Raw genomic sequence first — 15340 nt, 5'->3', positions numbered from 1 at the left:
GACTGCCTAAAGTAGGCAGTGCAGCTTGGTGACATCGGCTTTGGTCAGTGATATTGATGACCTATACACCCCTGGTCCTAATACTTCTAGTACAAGAAAGATCTAGTCCCTAATGTGAACTTTCTCCTCTCTATTTCTTTTTTCTTTTTCGTTTTTTCTTTTTTTTCTTCACTTTCTCACGGTACCATTTGAGTAGTCCATGAACATCATAAAATTATCTCCATTCCTTCTTTCTTATAACCCTAAATCAAACCATTCCCTTACCAATCAAAAGCTTAAAACCCCACGTACTTTCTCTCCTAAATGGCCACCAAATAACTCATCCAACCACTCCTTTATTCCTAAACACCATTGCTATCCAAAATTTTCTAGCAACTTGTCAGCATCAAGAAATAGTATTCTTGCCTTTTCCCCCATCTTATCAAACTCTAGTCCAGTTTGAGACCTAACACTTTCTTCAACAACTCTAAACCCTCAATCAACAAATTCTCCTAACCCTAAACCCATCACATACACATATACACATTTAGATAGACTTCCAAATCTATCCTATGTCATGCAATCTCTCTCTCTCTCTCATAGGGTGGGGGTAGGAGCAGGCTTAATAAATCCAGAAAACCTGCCCCATTTCCATCCTTAATAAATCCAGAAAATACTCTACCTAATAAAATGTTATTTCTTCTCCAAGACTCATGGATTCACACATAAAAATGCACAGAACTTAACTAGCAAGTCCTTGACTGACAAAATCTACTAGTAAATGAATACCCCTACACAGCATAACAATAGGAACAAGAAGAAAAAGTAATTGAATAGAAGAAATGAACATGTGAAACATTAGATAGCAGACATCGCTTATCATTCAACCAATAGAAAAATTATGGTACAAATATACAAGCTCAGGATGGAACGCTTACAAAAGCCGCAAGAAAATACCAAGAGAAAATCATTCAGATATCAGATACAAAACGTGAACACTACCACATTTCACACTCTGGTCTAATATTAGCAAACTACCTTCAAGTCAATTTAAACCTCCACACAAGCCATCAGAGAAAAGCAACACCATCTGAAAAGTAAGATATACCTGTATCAGAACCCCCAACAAATATTTTTAAACCGCACAGTCACACACACAATTACATAATAAAAAGGAGCTAAGTGTTTCCATACCTAAGTTCAAGAAATTATATACAAACTGGTACATCCTGATGTCAGCCAGCCCCTGCATAATTGTTCAGTGATATGGCTGGGAGTCGTTAGCAAATTGAAGCACATTATTAATGCCTTGACAGTAGAAACTTTCCTTGAACTCAAATGCATCAAATTTTTTCCTATAAACTAGGACCCGACCGGGTATAAAATTCGGTGAAGTCAAGCCGGAACAGGAGGAACTTTAGATCAACATGTTGCTGCACAGGTAACTGAGAAATGAAGCCCTCAAGCAGTGATGAATATTCCTTCGCTATTGCATCCAAATCTAGTCCCATATTGCGAAGAAATTCACCAGCACGTTGTGTTAGGGCCTTCCTGCCCTCACCTATCCAGGACCCAGGGTCTGAAGATTTATCACCTAATTGCCTCCGTGATTTGCTCTTGTCTCGAGAGGGCAAAGAGGATTCCATAGTTCTGCAAAAAAGATGTGATCCAACTTATACCAGCTTAATCAAATGAAATTCTTTAGTTATTAATCATTTTGTCTACAAATATAACAACAATGATACAGAAAGATCAATACCTTGCTTGCAACTCATGAATCCCTTCATATAACCGATCAGCATGACTTCGGAAGCGCAATATAAGATCAAACAAGACAAAGAGTGACTTGCAAAGGGTCTGGGAACGTTCTCCAAGGAGGGATTTCTCTACAATTGAATGTAGGTACTTCTCGTGTGCAGCAAGTAGATCGTCAAGATCCTTTGCTACTTCCATTTCACTCAAAAAATTCGACCATGACACCTCCAAGACTTCAAACATAATATAATACTGCAAGTTTGTTACAAAATGATTCATGTCAACCCAAAGAACCTGACATCGCCTCAATGTTGAAAGCAACTGCAACTTAACTGCCTGTTGCAGCTTAGTAAAAGAATGAGAAGTAATACAATTTGGTTTCATCGTCTTCCATGCACCAATAAGCCCATGCTCCACCCGCCTAAGCTTCCACAGAAAATTGAAAATTTTTAAGTACCTTGCCATAACAGACTCTGTAAACACAGTATCTAGTGGAACTCTTGCATCATATTCCAATGAGAATACATCCCAGCCTCTATCTCCAGTTCCGTGTGGCATCATCTTAACTCTCAACCTATCCAATATGTCTGGGTCATCATATTGAGCATTTGAAGACCGAATTGCAGTTTCAAGCAACCCAGCTAATTTAAAAGTGCTAATGGTGTTAGCAGGCTCTGAAAGTTCTGGTCCAACAATATCCATTAGATACTGAACAAAATCACCTTGTCCAAGCAGTAAATACCGCTTGATTGCAAGACAATGTTCTTTGAACTTATACTGTACGTGCATAACATCCAACAAATGCTTATCAATCCTCTTTGCTGCTTCATCAACCAAAGACTCAAGGGCATCGGTTTCACCATATCCCAAGCTCCCTCTTCTTGTTGTGGTCCCAGCAGCAGCAGCAGCTTCTGTTGCAGTATCAGCCCAACCACGATCCTCACAACAAACACGAAGAAAATTGATTGACTTACCAGTCCTTAAAATGCGCTGAGCAAGAGATTGTGAAATAAAAGATGGGAGCATCCCAGCATGGAGCCTGTAACCATCTCTCCAAAGAGACTCCGCTTTCACCGGCTGACCCACAACAAAAAATTCAGCAAAAATATCCTCCAACTCCCCTTCCAAAACCCAACTCCTCACCATCTCAAAAAGCGGAGAACAAACCCGCCGGAGCAAACGCCTCATGAACTCGTGAACCAGCGGATCACCATGCTGGGCATGCAAATGAATAGCCCCAGCCATTGCCCCACCCCTCAAAACCCTACACTTGTCAACCAAAACAGCCATCAACCTCATTTTCACCATCGGCTCAGCAAACCATACCGACAACCTCCTCAACGAGAGATAATTCTCAGAGCTCACCTTCTCAGAAACCAATGGAATAGGATTCATCGACTGTGCTTCGAGCACTGCCAACAACTTATAGTAATCCGAAAGCTCATCTTGCAATGCGGCACAAAAGGCCTGCCCTACAGTTCCCACATCCTCAGCTGGAAACCGATCCATACTCTCCGAAATATACCCTTTAACCTTCCTAAACAACCAACCCAATTCACAAAGCTTCCGGACCATAATCCGGGTTGCTCTAGGAGCCTTAACTAAATCAGACAAAACATACCCATCAGCAGTTTTATCAAATTTCACATACTTCCCATCAATCCCTTGACAAGCATACAACACATCCCTCACCAAAACCTCTTCACGAACCTCATTCTCTTCTTTAACGAAGTTCACAAACTCCCTAAACGCAATTTCACGCCGATTTTCGGGGTCTTTAGAAACCAACAAAACCCCATTTTCCCAACCGTTTTGTTTTCTACTTGAAACCCTCGAATCAGACAAATTAGGCAATAAAACCGAAGAATCCAACAACTGGGTTCTCGCGGAATTCTTATCATGGGCAATGATTTTGAGCAAATAAAGGACAGCCCATTTGTTATTAACACTACCAGGTCCAGTCTTTGAAGCGAATTTGGAGTAAAGGTCAGCGAAGGTGAGGGCTTCAGAGGACTTACCTTGAGTGGCGAGACGGCGCTTGATGGACTCAGCAATGGCGGCGGCGTCAGGAGCAATGGAAGGTGTCATTCGGCTGGAGAGAATGCGAAATGCGTAGCGAAGAGAGTTGGCGAAATCGGTGGAGTTTGGGTCAATGGGTTGGGAATCGGAGGTGGGGTTTTGGGAAAGTAAGCGAAGGACTAGCTCTTTTATCAGATCTGACACTTTTTGATGGTCTTCTTCTTCCATTGCTGCAAATGGGTTTTCAAGGAAATGGCGAAATTTTTTCGTTTTTTTTTTTCAAATCTTGTGAGCGAGTGAGAAGGGTTTTTACTTTCTGCCTCTTGTGTTTATTTTATGTGGGCGCGGAAATGAGAGAGTACTTTTTGAAATTGGGGATTTTTGTTGATAAAGATTGAAGGGTACACTTAACACTACACACTGCTTTTGCTATGAGTCTGGTGAGTGTGAGCACAACATTCAGGTGCAGCTGCTGTTGCAATTGAAATTGATATTCCAACGACCAGGTCTCTTTTACTCTATACTCTATACGACATGATTATCAATTGGCAAGTTGAGCATTTTCAAGGATATTTTAAAGAAAAAAAATTGAATATATAAAAACCATTTTCTTATTATTTCATAACTAAAGCATTATTAATGTTTCTTATTATTTCAAATTATTGTATGAAGGAAAACTTTAATTTATAATATGAATATTAATAAGTAGAAAATCAATCTAAAATTTATTTTAAAAATAAAATGTATTAAGACCCTTGAACTTTTTATGTTGTTGCAGTTGCGGTAATATCCCTTAACCTTTTCTTCTCCAAAAACTTCAGTGTTGTGCTAAAAATACCAAATTTACACATTCTTCATCTATTTAAAATTTTTTTTTTCCCACCAATAGTTAAAAAAAGGGGAGTGTTATTGTGGTTATATATACAAACACAATCATTATAAATGCCTATTAATAACTATCATAATTGTCGAACTATATATTTAGGGAAAAAATCATTTTTTATTGGATATGTAACAAAGTAAATAGTACTTAACTTTCATGTGTAATAGCATCCTTCATAATGCTTTTTTTTATGTTTTTTGGTAAATGATTTGAACCCCATCTTCCCTCTCCCTCACTATCTACTTATCTAAAAAATTAAAACTAAATACATAGATGCATAGGATAGATACTATATTAATAGTCTAATGATAATAACATCTTTTGTGATTCCTCATATCTGTTATTCAAACTTCATATCTCCTCCTCCTCCTCCCGCAATATCTACCTCTTTCAAAACACACACATACGATAGTATAAGCCACCATGGGGAGGAATATTTTGGGTAGAATGGCAAAGGAATCCAATAAACCGAACCATTGGTGGTTGAGCACTTGAATTCTTTTTTTAATATGATTTGATGGTACCCATTTCAAAACACACACACACACACGACGGTATAAGCCACCATGGAAAGGAAGATTTTGGATAGAATGGCAAGGGAATCCAATAAACCGGATCATGGGTGGTTGAGAACTTGAATTCTTTTTTGATATGGCTTGATGGTTATAAGTTATAACAATTAACAAGGGGGGAAGAGTTGGAACCTCATTTTCTTTCCTTGTAAAGAAGAGCAATATTTTACGATAAGATTTGGTTGATAAAGTTGATAAGTGTGAAAACAACGTATATAATTTCTTTCACATTGAATAATATAAGCATCTTCTCAAAAAAAAAAGAAAAAAGAATAATATAAGCAATTATCAATATTATTCTTTTTATCCAATTTATAATCATAATTTTGAAACTTGATTACATGATATCAATTATCAAATGGAAGTGGTTGAGTTAGTCAGTAGTAATGTCTGTTCATTAAAAAATAATAATAGTAATGTCTGGGTAAATATTAATTTTGGATCCAGATTTATTGATGACTGAGATTAAAAGTTAACCAAAAAAAAAATCCACTTTTAATCTTAATCTTTGGATTAGAAAATAAATTTAACTTTTCAACTTTTTACCTTTTTTTTTTTTTTTTTTTTTTTTTTACTTTTAAACTTTTACATCCCACACCAACATAGTAATCGCACGCAACAATAATTGCACAGGATTTGAATTTCAGATTCCATAATTTCTATATTATTTTGATTTCGTTTGCTCGTCACAAGTCCCAATCATAGTTATCAAAAAAAAAAGTCCCACTATTTTTATTTTTTATACTCGGTTCAGTTTTGATAACTATGATTGGGAAGAATATAGAAGTCTAACAAGTACACGATATCTTAGTTAAGAGTTTTTTTTTTTTTGAGAAACCACCCCAAGAATAGGGGATCTTAGTTAAGAGTTAGAAGACTGAGCAACACAGCCATTTGGAGAATACGTTTGATGTATTGAGGAGGTATCATATGAAGCTTAACCTTCTAAGTTTGTCTCTAGGGTCTTATCATGTAATTTCTCATATTTATGGTTTCGGAAAGAGGGATCAAGACCAACCTCGAAAAGATAACAAGTTGTTATATAGACACTAGTACACAACCCATAAGACCACCAAAGAGTTGCAGCGATTAACAAAAAGGCTTGCAACACTTCTTCTGTTTTTTTGATACCAGAGAAAACGTGCATTAAACAAAAGGAAACCTTACAGCAAAGTTCACGAGGCTTGCAACACTTAAATTGATTCATTTCACGAGCAACAAGCAAGTGTGAAAGCAACATCTGGTAAAAATGTTAGGAATTTTAGAGTTTCAATGAAGAATATCTACACGATCATTAAAATTCTTTTAATCACTCAATTTTATATTAAATATTCAAATTCATGTTGGATAAAATGACATTTATTTATCCAGGTTAAATGAGTGTGTCAAAATTGATCAACCTGTCTTCACACAAATAATGAACTAGCTCATTTCAGATTGATTGCGGGTTAAGCATATCATTATGGAATTAATCCAATTATTAATCATATCAAAGCAAGTCGACCTGTTTTGACATGAACCCATTTACACTATACGCTACCTTGCAAATAAGTGTGTCATGTTCAGGAGTTGTGCCAAACATTGTCAATCTTATATATAATTACATCTATATGTCAATTTCAGATACAAAACTAATACAATGCAAATCACAAAGATTAGCAACTGGTATATAGAGATTTACAAACTAGATTTATAATTGTTATATTAGGGGTGTGTGCAATGCGGTGCGGTGCGGTTTTTGGGTCATTTTTAGTACCACATTTTGCGGTGCGGTTTAACTAAAACCATAACTGCGCCGCACCTTATTTTTGCGGCCACATGTGCGATGTGGTGTGGTTTAGAGTTTAACTAAAACCATAACTGCACCGCACCTCATTTTTGCGGTATTATGTATAAGATGCGGTTTGAAGTCTGTGTATTTTTCAAATTTTGGGCTTTTCCTACCTAGCCCAAAACTAATTGTTCCCTTTCTTTTGGGCCAAGTTTTAAATTATTCAGCTAGTTTTTCTTTATTTTGGGTTGGTTTTTCTAGTTAACACCTGATAGAGTTATCAAACTTTTTTTTTTTTATGAGCTATTTTTTTTTAATTAGGGTTATTAAACTATTAATAATATATTTAATATTAAAAATTAATAAATATATTACTATATAAAGAGGGTGCTGTGCAATGCGATTTGTGCGGTTTTCTTATTATAAAACCGCAAACTGCACTGCACTATGCGATGCGATGCAGTGCGGTTATACCATTTTACGGATGGTTTTTGCAGTTTATGTGGTTTGATAAAGGCTCCTAACTATGATAAAGCAACAATTTGTATGGTCCCAAATTAACACTAGTATGGGTGTATGGTAAGACAGAAGCCACAACCTTTAGAGCATCCGCAATAAGGGTTCTAAATTGACTAAAAAGTCAATTTAGCTACCAATACTTGGAAAACATGTTTTACAGCAAAGAAGGCAAACTTAAAAAATTTTGAATTTGAGTTACAGATAGCAGTTCTCTATAGCTTAAAGTCAAAACAAAAACCAATTTTTTATTCAAGGCAACACGCGCGGCTATAGTGGCTAATTTTTGTGGGAAAGTTTTATTTTATTTTAATAAGTTGTTTATATTATTTTATTGCGATGAATGTAAAAATGGAACCTTTGATATTTGGGTTGCGTTTGAATCGACTTCAAAATGATTCCGGAAATGATTTTCCGGAAAATAGGTGTGTTTGGTTGGTCCGGAAAATTCTATTTTCCGGAAATTGAAATCTGTTGACTGAAAAAAAAAAAGGCTTTGACCACGGAAATGAATTTCCGTTCCTATATTCACTTCAAATGAATTCCGGAAAAAGGGAGAGAGCGAGCGCGCGTGAGGAAGGCGAGCTCCAGTCCAGTCTGATGATTGCCGGCGAACCCAGTCGAGCTCCAGTCCGCGCCGCCGATTGCTAAGCGTCGATCGCGATCTCGCCGCGTCGATCGCGATCATGCCGTGCTTCGCGAGATCGCGATCTCGCCGCGTCGATTGCGATCGGCGCAGTGCTTCGCGAGATCGCGATCTTGAATCGCGATCGCGCCCTGGATCGCGATCTCGCGAAGAAGGCGAGATCGCGATTGACGGCGCGGTCGTCGGACTGAATTTGTCGTCGTGGATGATTTTTTCCTGGGTTGTGGCTTGTGTTTTTCTGAATTTGTGTTTTCCTTCTTCTTTTCCAAACACCAGAAAATATTTTCCGGAAAATTTTTTGAAGTGCAACCAAACACCATGGAAACATTTTCCTTTTCCGGAAATTAGCATTTCCGGAAAATATGTATTTTCCGGAAAACGTTTTACAGCAACCAAACACAGCCTTGGTATATTGTAAAATGAGTTGTTAAAATAGATAAAATGCCTTTCTGAGTTGCTAAAAACTAAAAATTTTTAAGAAATTTGATATGTGCACAGGGCTACTCCAACAGTGTAATTCAATTTAATTGCACATTTTGTACTCTATTAGATTACACTAGGAAAAGGGGGCAATGCAACTCTTTATGACTTTTAACTAGTTTTAAACTTGTAATCAGATGTGTCCGTGCAAAAGACTTCGTCCTCCAGGGCGAAACAAGGTTTAATGGTGTCTTTAGGCCTTCTCTATTTTAAGAATAGAGAAAAAAGTATAGTGTAGCAAGGATAAGGTTTCCCTTACAAGTTACAAGGGAAGTTACATATGCTTGATACGCCTAGTGGTAGATTTAGGAATTTTTGTAGGGTGGTCACTAAAAATTTTAAATTATACAAAATTTAATAATGCAATAACTTTTTTTTTTTTTTTTTAGAATCTATAAAGCAATAACTTAAATATTTGGTATAACTGCGAGTCGAGTCACTAAGGAGAGTAATATTATTGTGACTGCAAAACCAAAAAGAGTATAACGGTTGTCACCATCAAGGATAATTCACAACCACAACATTTTTCTCAATACCATTTTTTAAGAAAAAATCAAATTAGAAATTATTTTTATTGAATAAGTTGAACAAACTACAAATTTGAATGATTAGTGATTTTTATCCTTTTGTTTTGTAATAGCTTTTTATTGAATAATTTGTTGACTTGTTATTGTTTGGTCTTGTTATGTTTTTGTTTGGTTTATGTTTGTTGTTATTTGGGCTAATATTTATTGTTGTTATTTAAGCCTTTTTTTAAAAGGGACTAAATATTATGCTTGGGGGCAGAACTAATTTTGGAATAATGCTATATCTACAAAAATTTTACAATAAATCTTATGCAAAAAAGATGTTATTGGTGGATAAAATAATAATATTAGTATTGGGCCCAAATTAGAAATAGTAACAGCTTACCACATTTAATTTGTTGTGAAATTGATTTTCAAAAAAAAAAAAATTGTTATGAAATTATTGTGAAAATATTGTAAATGTTCTTATTATTGTTGAATCCAAATTTTTGTAATTCTCAAATTAGGGTGTTCAACATTTTTATTAAGGTAGTTACAATAAGTTAGTTTAGCATATAATATTTTTTTTCCAAGTGTATATATAAATTTTTTTACAAGTCAAAGTGGTCTTGTGACCACTTTAACTTGCATGTGGAGCTGCCAATGGATGCACCATATACCTCCTAAGAATAGAGATACCATCATTTACCCTATGTCAAATTTTATCAAAAGAGATCATACTTAAAAACAAAGAATATATACTAAGAGTTTGTAGTTCAAATTGCACTTCTTAATGTTTCCAATATATGTATACACACACGCTTTCTCTCTCTCTCTTTTTTTTTTTTTTTTTGAGAACACACGCTCTTTATTTAAATGAAAAAAGAAAGTGATGACAGTCCCCCTACTCTTAAGAAGGGGGGCACAAGAGCACAAATTCGATCACAAAACTAAAATGCTAATACAATGTGTAGTTTAAATACTATGAGGAACAATACTCGCCATGTTTTAATAACATGTGGGTGTATGGTAAGACAGAAGCCACAACCTTTAGGGTTTGTTTGGTTGTAGGAGTGAAAAAGTGAGAGGATGAGAAATTAGTGGGAGGATGGAAAAGTGGGAGGATAAAAAAGACTTGGTTTTTCCTCATGTGTGTTTAGTTGGAGGGGTGGAAAAGTGGGAGGATAGAAAACTTTTTGTTTGGTTGGAGAGAAAAAGGGGAGGATGGAAAATGTATTTTATATAAATTGACTATTATGTCCTTGTTATATAATAGTGGGAAAGTGGGAGGGATAGGTGAGTGTAATAAAGTGGAGGTATTTGTGTAAAATGCATTTCTCATCACTTTTCCCTCCTCATTTTCCTCCCAATCTGGGAGGATAAAAAAAGTGGACTGAGGAAGGAAAACTTTCTTCCCTATTTTCTGTCTCTCCTAGTTTCTTTCTTTAACCAAACAGTGGAAAACAGTATTTTCCACCCTATTTTCTTCTCCTTATTTTCCATTCTCCCTATTTTCACCCCAACCAAGCACACCCTTAGAGCATCCGCAATAAGGATGCTAAATTGACTAAAAAGTCAATTTAGCAACTAATACTAGAAAAACATGTTTTACAGCAAAGAAGGCAAACTTAAAAAATTTGAATTTGAGTTACAAATAGCAGCTCTCTGTAGCTTAAAGTCAAAACAAACCAATTTTTTATTCAAGGGAACACGCGTGGCTGTAGTGGCTAATTTTTGTGGGGAAGTTTTATTTTATTTTAATAAGTTGTTTATATTATTTTAATGGGATGAATGTAAAAATAGAAACTTTGATATTTGGTATATTGTAAAACGAGTTGTTAAAATAGATAAAATGAATTTTTGAGTTGTTAAAGGCTAAATTTTTTTAAAGAAATTTGATATGAATGATCTAATGACTTGTGCACAGGGCTACTCCAACAGTGTAATTCAATTTAATTGCACATTTTGTACTCTTTTAGATGACACTAGGAAAAGGGGGCAATGCAACTCTGACTTTTAACTAGTTTTAAACTTGTAACCAGATGTGTCCGTGCAAAAGACTTTGTCGTCCAGGGTGAAACAAGTTTGATGGTGTCTTTAGGCCTTCTCTATTTTAAGAATAGAGGAAAAAGCATATAGTGTAGCGAGGATAAGGTTTCCCTACAAGGGGATGTTACATATGCTTGATACACCTAGTGGCGGCTTTAGAAATTTTTGTAAGGTGGTCACTAAAAATATTTAAATTATACAAAATTTAATAAAGCAATAATTTTTTTTTTTTTTTTTGAGAATCTATAAAGCAATAACTTATATATTTGCTATAACTGCGAGTTGAGTCGCTAAGGAGAGTAATATTATTGCGACTACAAAGCCAAAAAGAGTATAATGGTTGTCATCATCAAGGATAATTCACAACCACAACATTTTTCTCAATACCATTTTTTAAGAAAAAATGAAATTAGAAATTATTTTTATTGAATAAGTTGAACAAGTTACAAATTTGAATGATTTGCGATTTTTATCCTTTTGTTTTATAATAGGCTTTTTATTGAATAATTTGTTGACTTGTTATTGTTTGGTCTTGTCATGTTTTTGTTTGGTTTATGTTTGTTATTATTTGGGCTAATATTTATTGTTGTTATTTAAGCTTTTTTTTTTTTAAAAAAGGGACTAAATATTCTACCTGGGGCAGAATTAATTTTAGAATAATGCTATATTTACAAAATTTTTACAATAAATCTTATGCAAAAAAATGTTATTGGTGGATAAAAAAATAATATTAGTATTGAGCCCAAATTAAAAACAGTAACGGTTTACCACATTTGATTTGTTGTGAAATTGATTTTCAAAAAAAAAAAAAAAAGATTTGTTATGAAATTATTGTGACAATATTGTAAATGTTCTTATTTTTGTTGAATCCAAATTTTTGTAATTCTCAAGTTAAGGTGTTCAACATTTTTATTAAGGTAGTTACAATAAGTTAGTTTAGCATATAATATTTTTTTTGCAAGTGTATATATAAATTTTTTTACAAGTCAAAGTGTCCCATGACACTCTAACTTGCATGTAGAGCCGCCACTGGATGCACCATATACCTCCTAAGAATAGAGATACCATCGTTTACCCTATATCAAATTTTATCAAAAGAGATCATACTTAAAATCAAAGAATATGTACTAAGAGTTTGTAGTTCAAATTGCACTTCTTAATGTTTCCAATATATGCATACACACACGCTTTCTCTCTTTTTTTTTTTTTTTTTTTTTTGAGAGCACACGCTCTTTATTTAAATGAAAAAAAGAAAGTGATGACAGTCCCCCTATTATTAAGAAGAGGGGCACAAGAGCACAAATTTGATCACAAAACTAACATGCTAATATAATGTGTAGTTTAAATACTATGAGGTACAACACTCGCCATGTTTTAATAACACGTGTTACCGTTAATATATAAAAAGGAAAAATGGAAAAAAGTAATAAAAAGGACAAATTTTATCTTCAAACCAATGAATTGTTTAATAATATACATAGATGTTTTTTAAGATTAAATGAAATTCTTCCAAACTATTTTGGTTAAATACTTTGTCCAACATTTTCTCATAAGAAAAAAAAAAAGTCTAACAAATAATAAATAAATAAGGCATTTAATTCTCCAAAAGGGGGGAAAAAGGCCATTTATTCTTGCAGACACTCACACCCTTCTCATAGGGAGCAAAGGGCTTGTCCGGTGAAAGTTTTCACTGGACAAAAGCCGCACCCTCATAGAAATTGGGTCCACTTATTTTAAAGGAATATTTTTTTTTTTTTTGGAACTATTTTAAAGGAATCTAGGGTCAAGATTGGTCATCACTAAATCATAATTTAAAAATTCATGGGAAATTTTTAATTTCCACATCAAGTTCAGTCAAACTCAGTATTTGTATGAGTAGAATTTTAAATCCTTACTTAACGTCAAATTCCAACTACAAATGATGCACCTAAACGCATGATAAACATATTCTGTAGAGGATTTTTTTTTTTTTTTTTTTTTTGTAAAATATAGTTTCAACTTATGACGTTCATTTCTAATGAATGTTATTTATCATTGACCAAGACACCAATTGGATTTGGTTTTGTGATGAGTTTTTTTTTTTTTTTTTTAAAATTTTTTTTATTGAGAAAATGATTTTGTGTTGAGTTGAATTGCTTATAAGATGTTAACAATAATTTTGGATTTAAAAAATCCATAAATCCATAAAAGATTTGCTTATTTACGGATTTAAAATAATTAAGGGCAAGCATTATATTCAATTTATTACCCAAAGATTTTTTTGATGCAATTTCTTTTTTGCTAGGCAAATCAAGAATTTATCACTTTTGATATTTTTGTGAAATTTGTCATTAGCTTAATTTACTTTTTCCCCATACATTTTAAAGAACATTTTTGATCCATTTTTATCAAACCCTCATATACAAGCGAATGTATGTAAAAAATTGTGAAGACGACTAAACTAACCCATTAGTCATTTGAAGCAACGTTCTCAAACTCGGAGCGGACCAGTCGGCTCGACTGGGTTAACCCTGAACTGATCACGAAACCAATTTTTTAAATGTAAAAATTGGTCATTTTAATAATTAGAGAAAACCTCTTGAACTGGGGTTCGACCTAGAAAACTGCCCAAATCATGCGTCGGTTCAACTGGGTCAAAGATTTGACTTAAATTTTAAAAATAGAGAATAAGGAGCTATGAGGTGTAGAACCTGAGACCTTCAGTGCAATGACCAATGCACCACTTAAGTTCCTTGTGAACAAACATGAAGTATTATTATATTTATTATAAACTTATGTTATTTATAATTTTTCAACTTAATTTTATTATCTCTCTTTCAATTTATTAATTATTTCTAAATTTGTTTTCTTTGATAAATTTACTTGCAATTTAAGAATAATGCATTTACATGGGAAATAACTAAAATAATTAAAAGTTATTTTTTTATTTAATCAAAATGATTTAGTCTTGATGGACTATTATATAATTTTTTTTCATGCTTATTATGTTCTACTATTTTCTATTAACCTTATAATATCATAAAATTTTATTATAAATTTTGTTTCAATTATTTTTAGTTAATTATGCTAATATTTATATATTTAATATACCTTTATTTGTATTTTAATTAATTATGACATCATCACAGTTGAACCTCAGTTTGACCTTTAAAATCTTGAACTTCTCCATTTTTCGGTTCTTTGAACAGTCTGGGTCTGAAAACCATGATTTGAAGAGCAAGCTTTCGTCACTTATTTTCTTCTCTTCTTCTAAAAAACAAAAAAAAAGAGTCATATTGTCTAGGCCCCGACTATATTTCGCAACAGATTATTTACTTAAAAGTCCAACTATGTCAATTGTTTATTTACCTAATTAACAATTGTTAATTGGGTTTTAACAATTAAAACATTAAACACAGTTAGTCACTAATTGCAAAGCAATAACAACAATATGCTAAAAATAGTTGATATGGTGGTGAAGAGAAGAACTCAAGGAAAATGTTCACATGAGAAAAGCTACAATGAATCTATAGGGGCAATGTACCCCAAATAAGCAATCCACCATAACAAGAGAAGTTCACAACTTAGACTAAAACATTTAATCCTAAATTCTACCCGATGGATGGATTTTTTTGTAGAAACATTCTACAATTTTAAAATATTTAAACTATTCATGGAAGAGGCATCCACAATTCACGATTGGAACCTTTGATCCACTCCAAAAACCTCCTAAAGATTTGATTGAGTACAGTAATGACTGGGCTTCTCTGATTTCAACTTGTTCACTTTGTTACACTAAAACTGTATTGAATATCTCTCAATATGTACCAATGGGATTTATGAAAATAGGCTTGGATGGTATTTCATTAATGTTCACGGCAAAGTGCCTCTCCAACCTTTTTAAGTCGAGTAATAACATTGCCTTATATATGTTATGTCAATAAAGTTGGCAAAGCTAACTTCAGGAATTAAGAGATATTAAGCTCAATTTTTGAACGATTGAGCCTCGATTGATCGAAGAGCAGTTGAGCTCTATACATATTGATTTTCTTGAGTTGCTTCTTGCCTATTGCTTTTGAACATAATGTAACTTGTATTAACTTATTCCAGACATATTTAACAGTTACATCATGATGGAATTTGTCAACTCTAAACCCCACAAGTGAGAAATTAAGAAATTATATA

The 15340-nt window shown here is 33.8% G+C and overlaps 1 protein-coding gene across 1 annotated transcript; it reads right to left on the bottom strand.

Moving 5' to 3' along the window:
• Positions 1-808: 808 nt before the first annotated feature.
• LOC126692876 (gamma-tubulin complex component 3) lies at positions 809-4255 on the bottom strand. The gene is made up of 3 exons (XM_050388676.1): positions 1739-4255; positions 1174-1629; positions 809-1069 (listed from the first exon to the last, which is right to left on the bottom strand). Exons 1-2 carry the CDS (start codon positions 3979-3981, stop codon positions 1335-1337), a joined length of 2538 nt encoding a protein of 845 aa, XP_050244633.1. The 5' UTR covers positions 3982-4255; the 3' UTR covers positions 809-1069; positions 1174-1334.
• Positions 4256-15340: the final 11085 nt, after the last annotated feature.

This window comes from Quercus robur, chromosome 7 (genome assembly GCF_932294415.1).
Source record: "Quercus robur chromosome 7, dhQueRobu3.1, whole genome shotgun sequence".
Taxonomy (NCBI): domain Eukaryota; kingdom Viridiplantae; phylum Streptophyta; class Magnoliopsida; order Fagales; family Fagaceae; genus Quercus; species Quercus robur.
This window is presented reverse-complemented; position numbering and strand designations above follow the sequence as displayed.

Excerpts from the sequence above, each read along its gene's own strand:
- LOC126692876 (XM_050388676.1), bottom strand. The coding sequence starts at position 3,981 with ATGGAAGAAGAAGACCATCAAAAAGTGTCAGATCTGATAAAAGAGCTA. Across the intron at positions 1,630-1,738 it reads ATTCATGAGTTGCAAGCAAG|AACTATGGAATCCTCTTTGC; the intron begins GTATTGATCTTT and ends TCTTTTTTGCAG.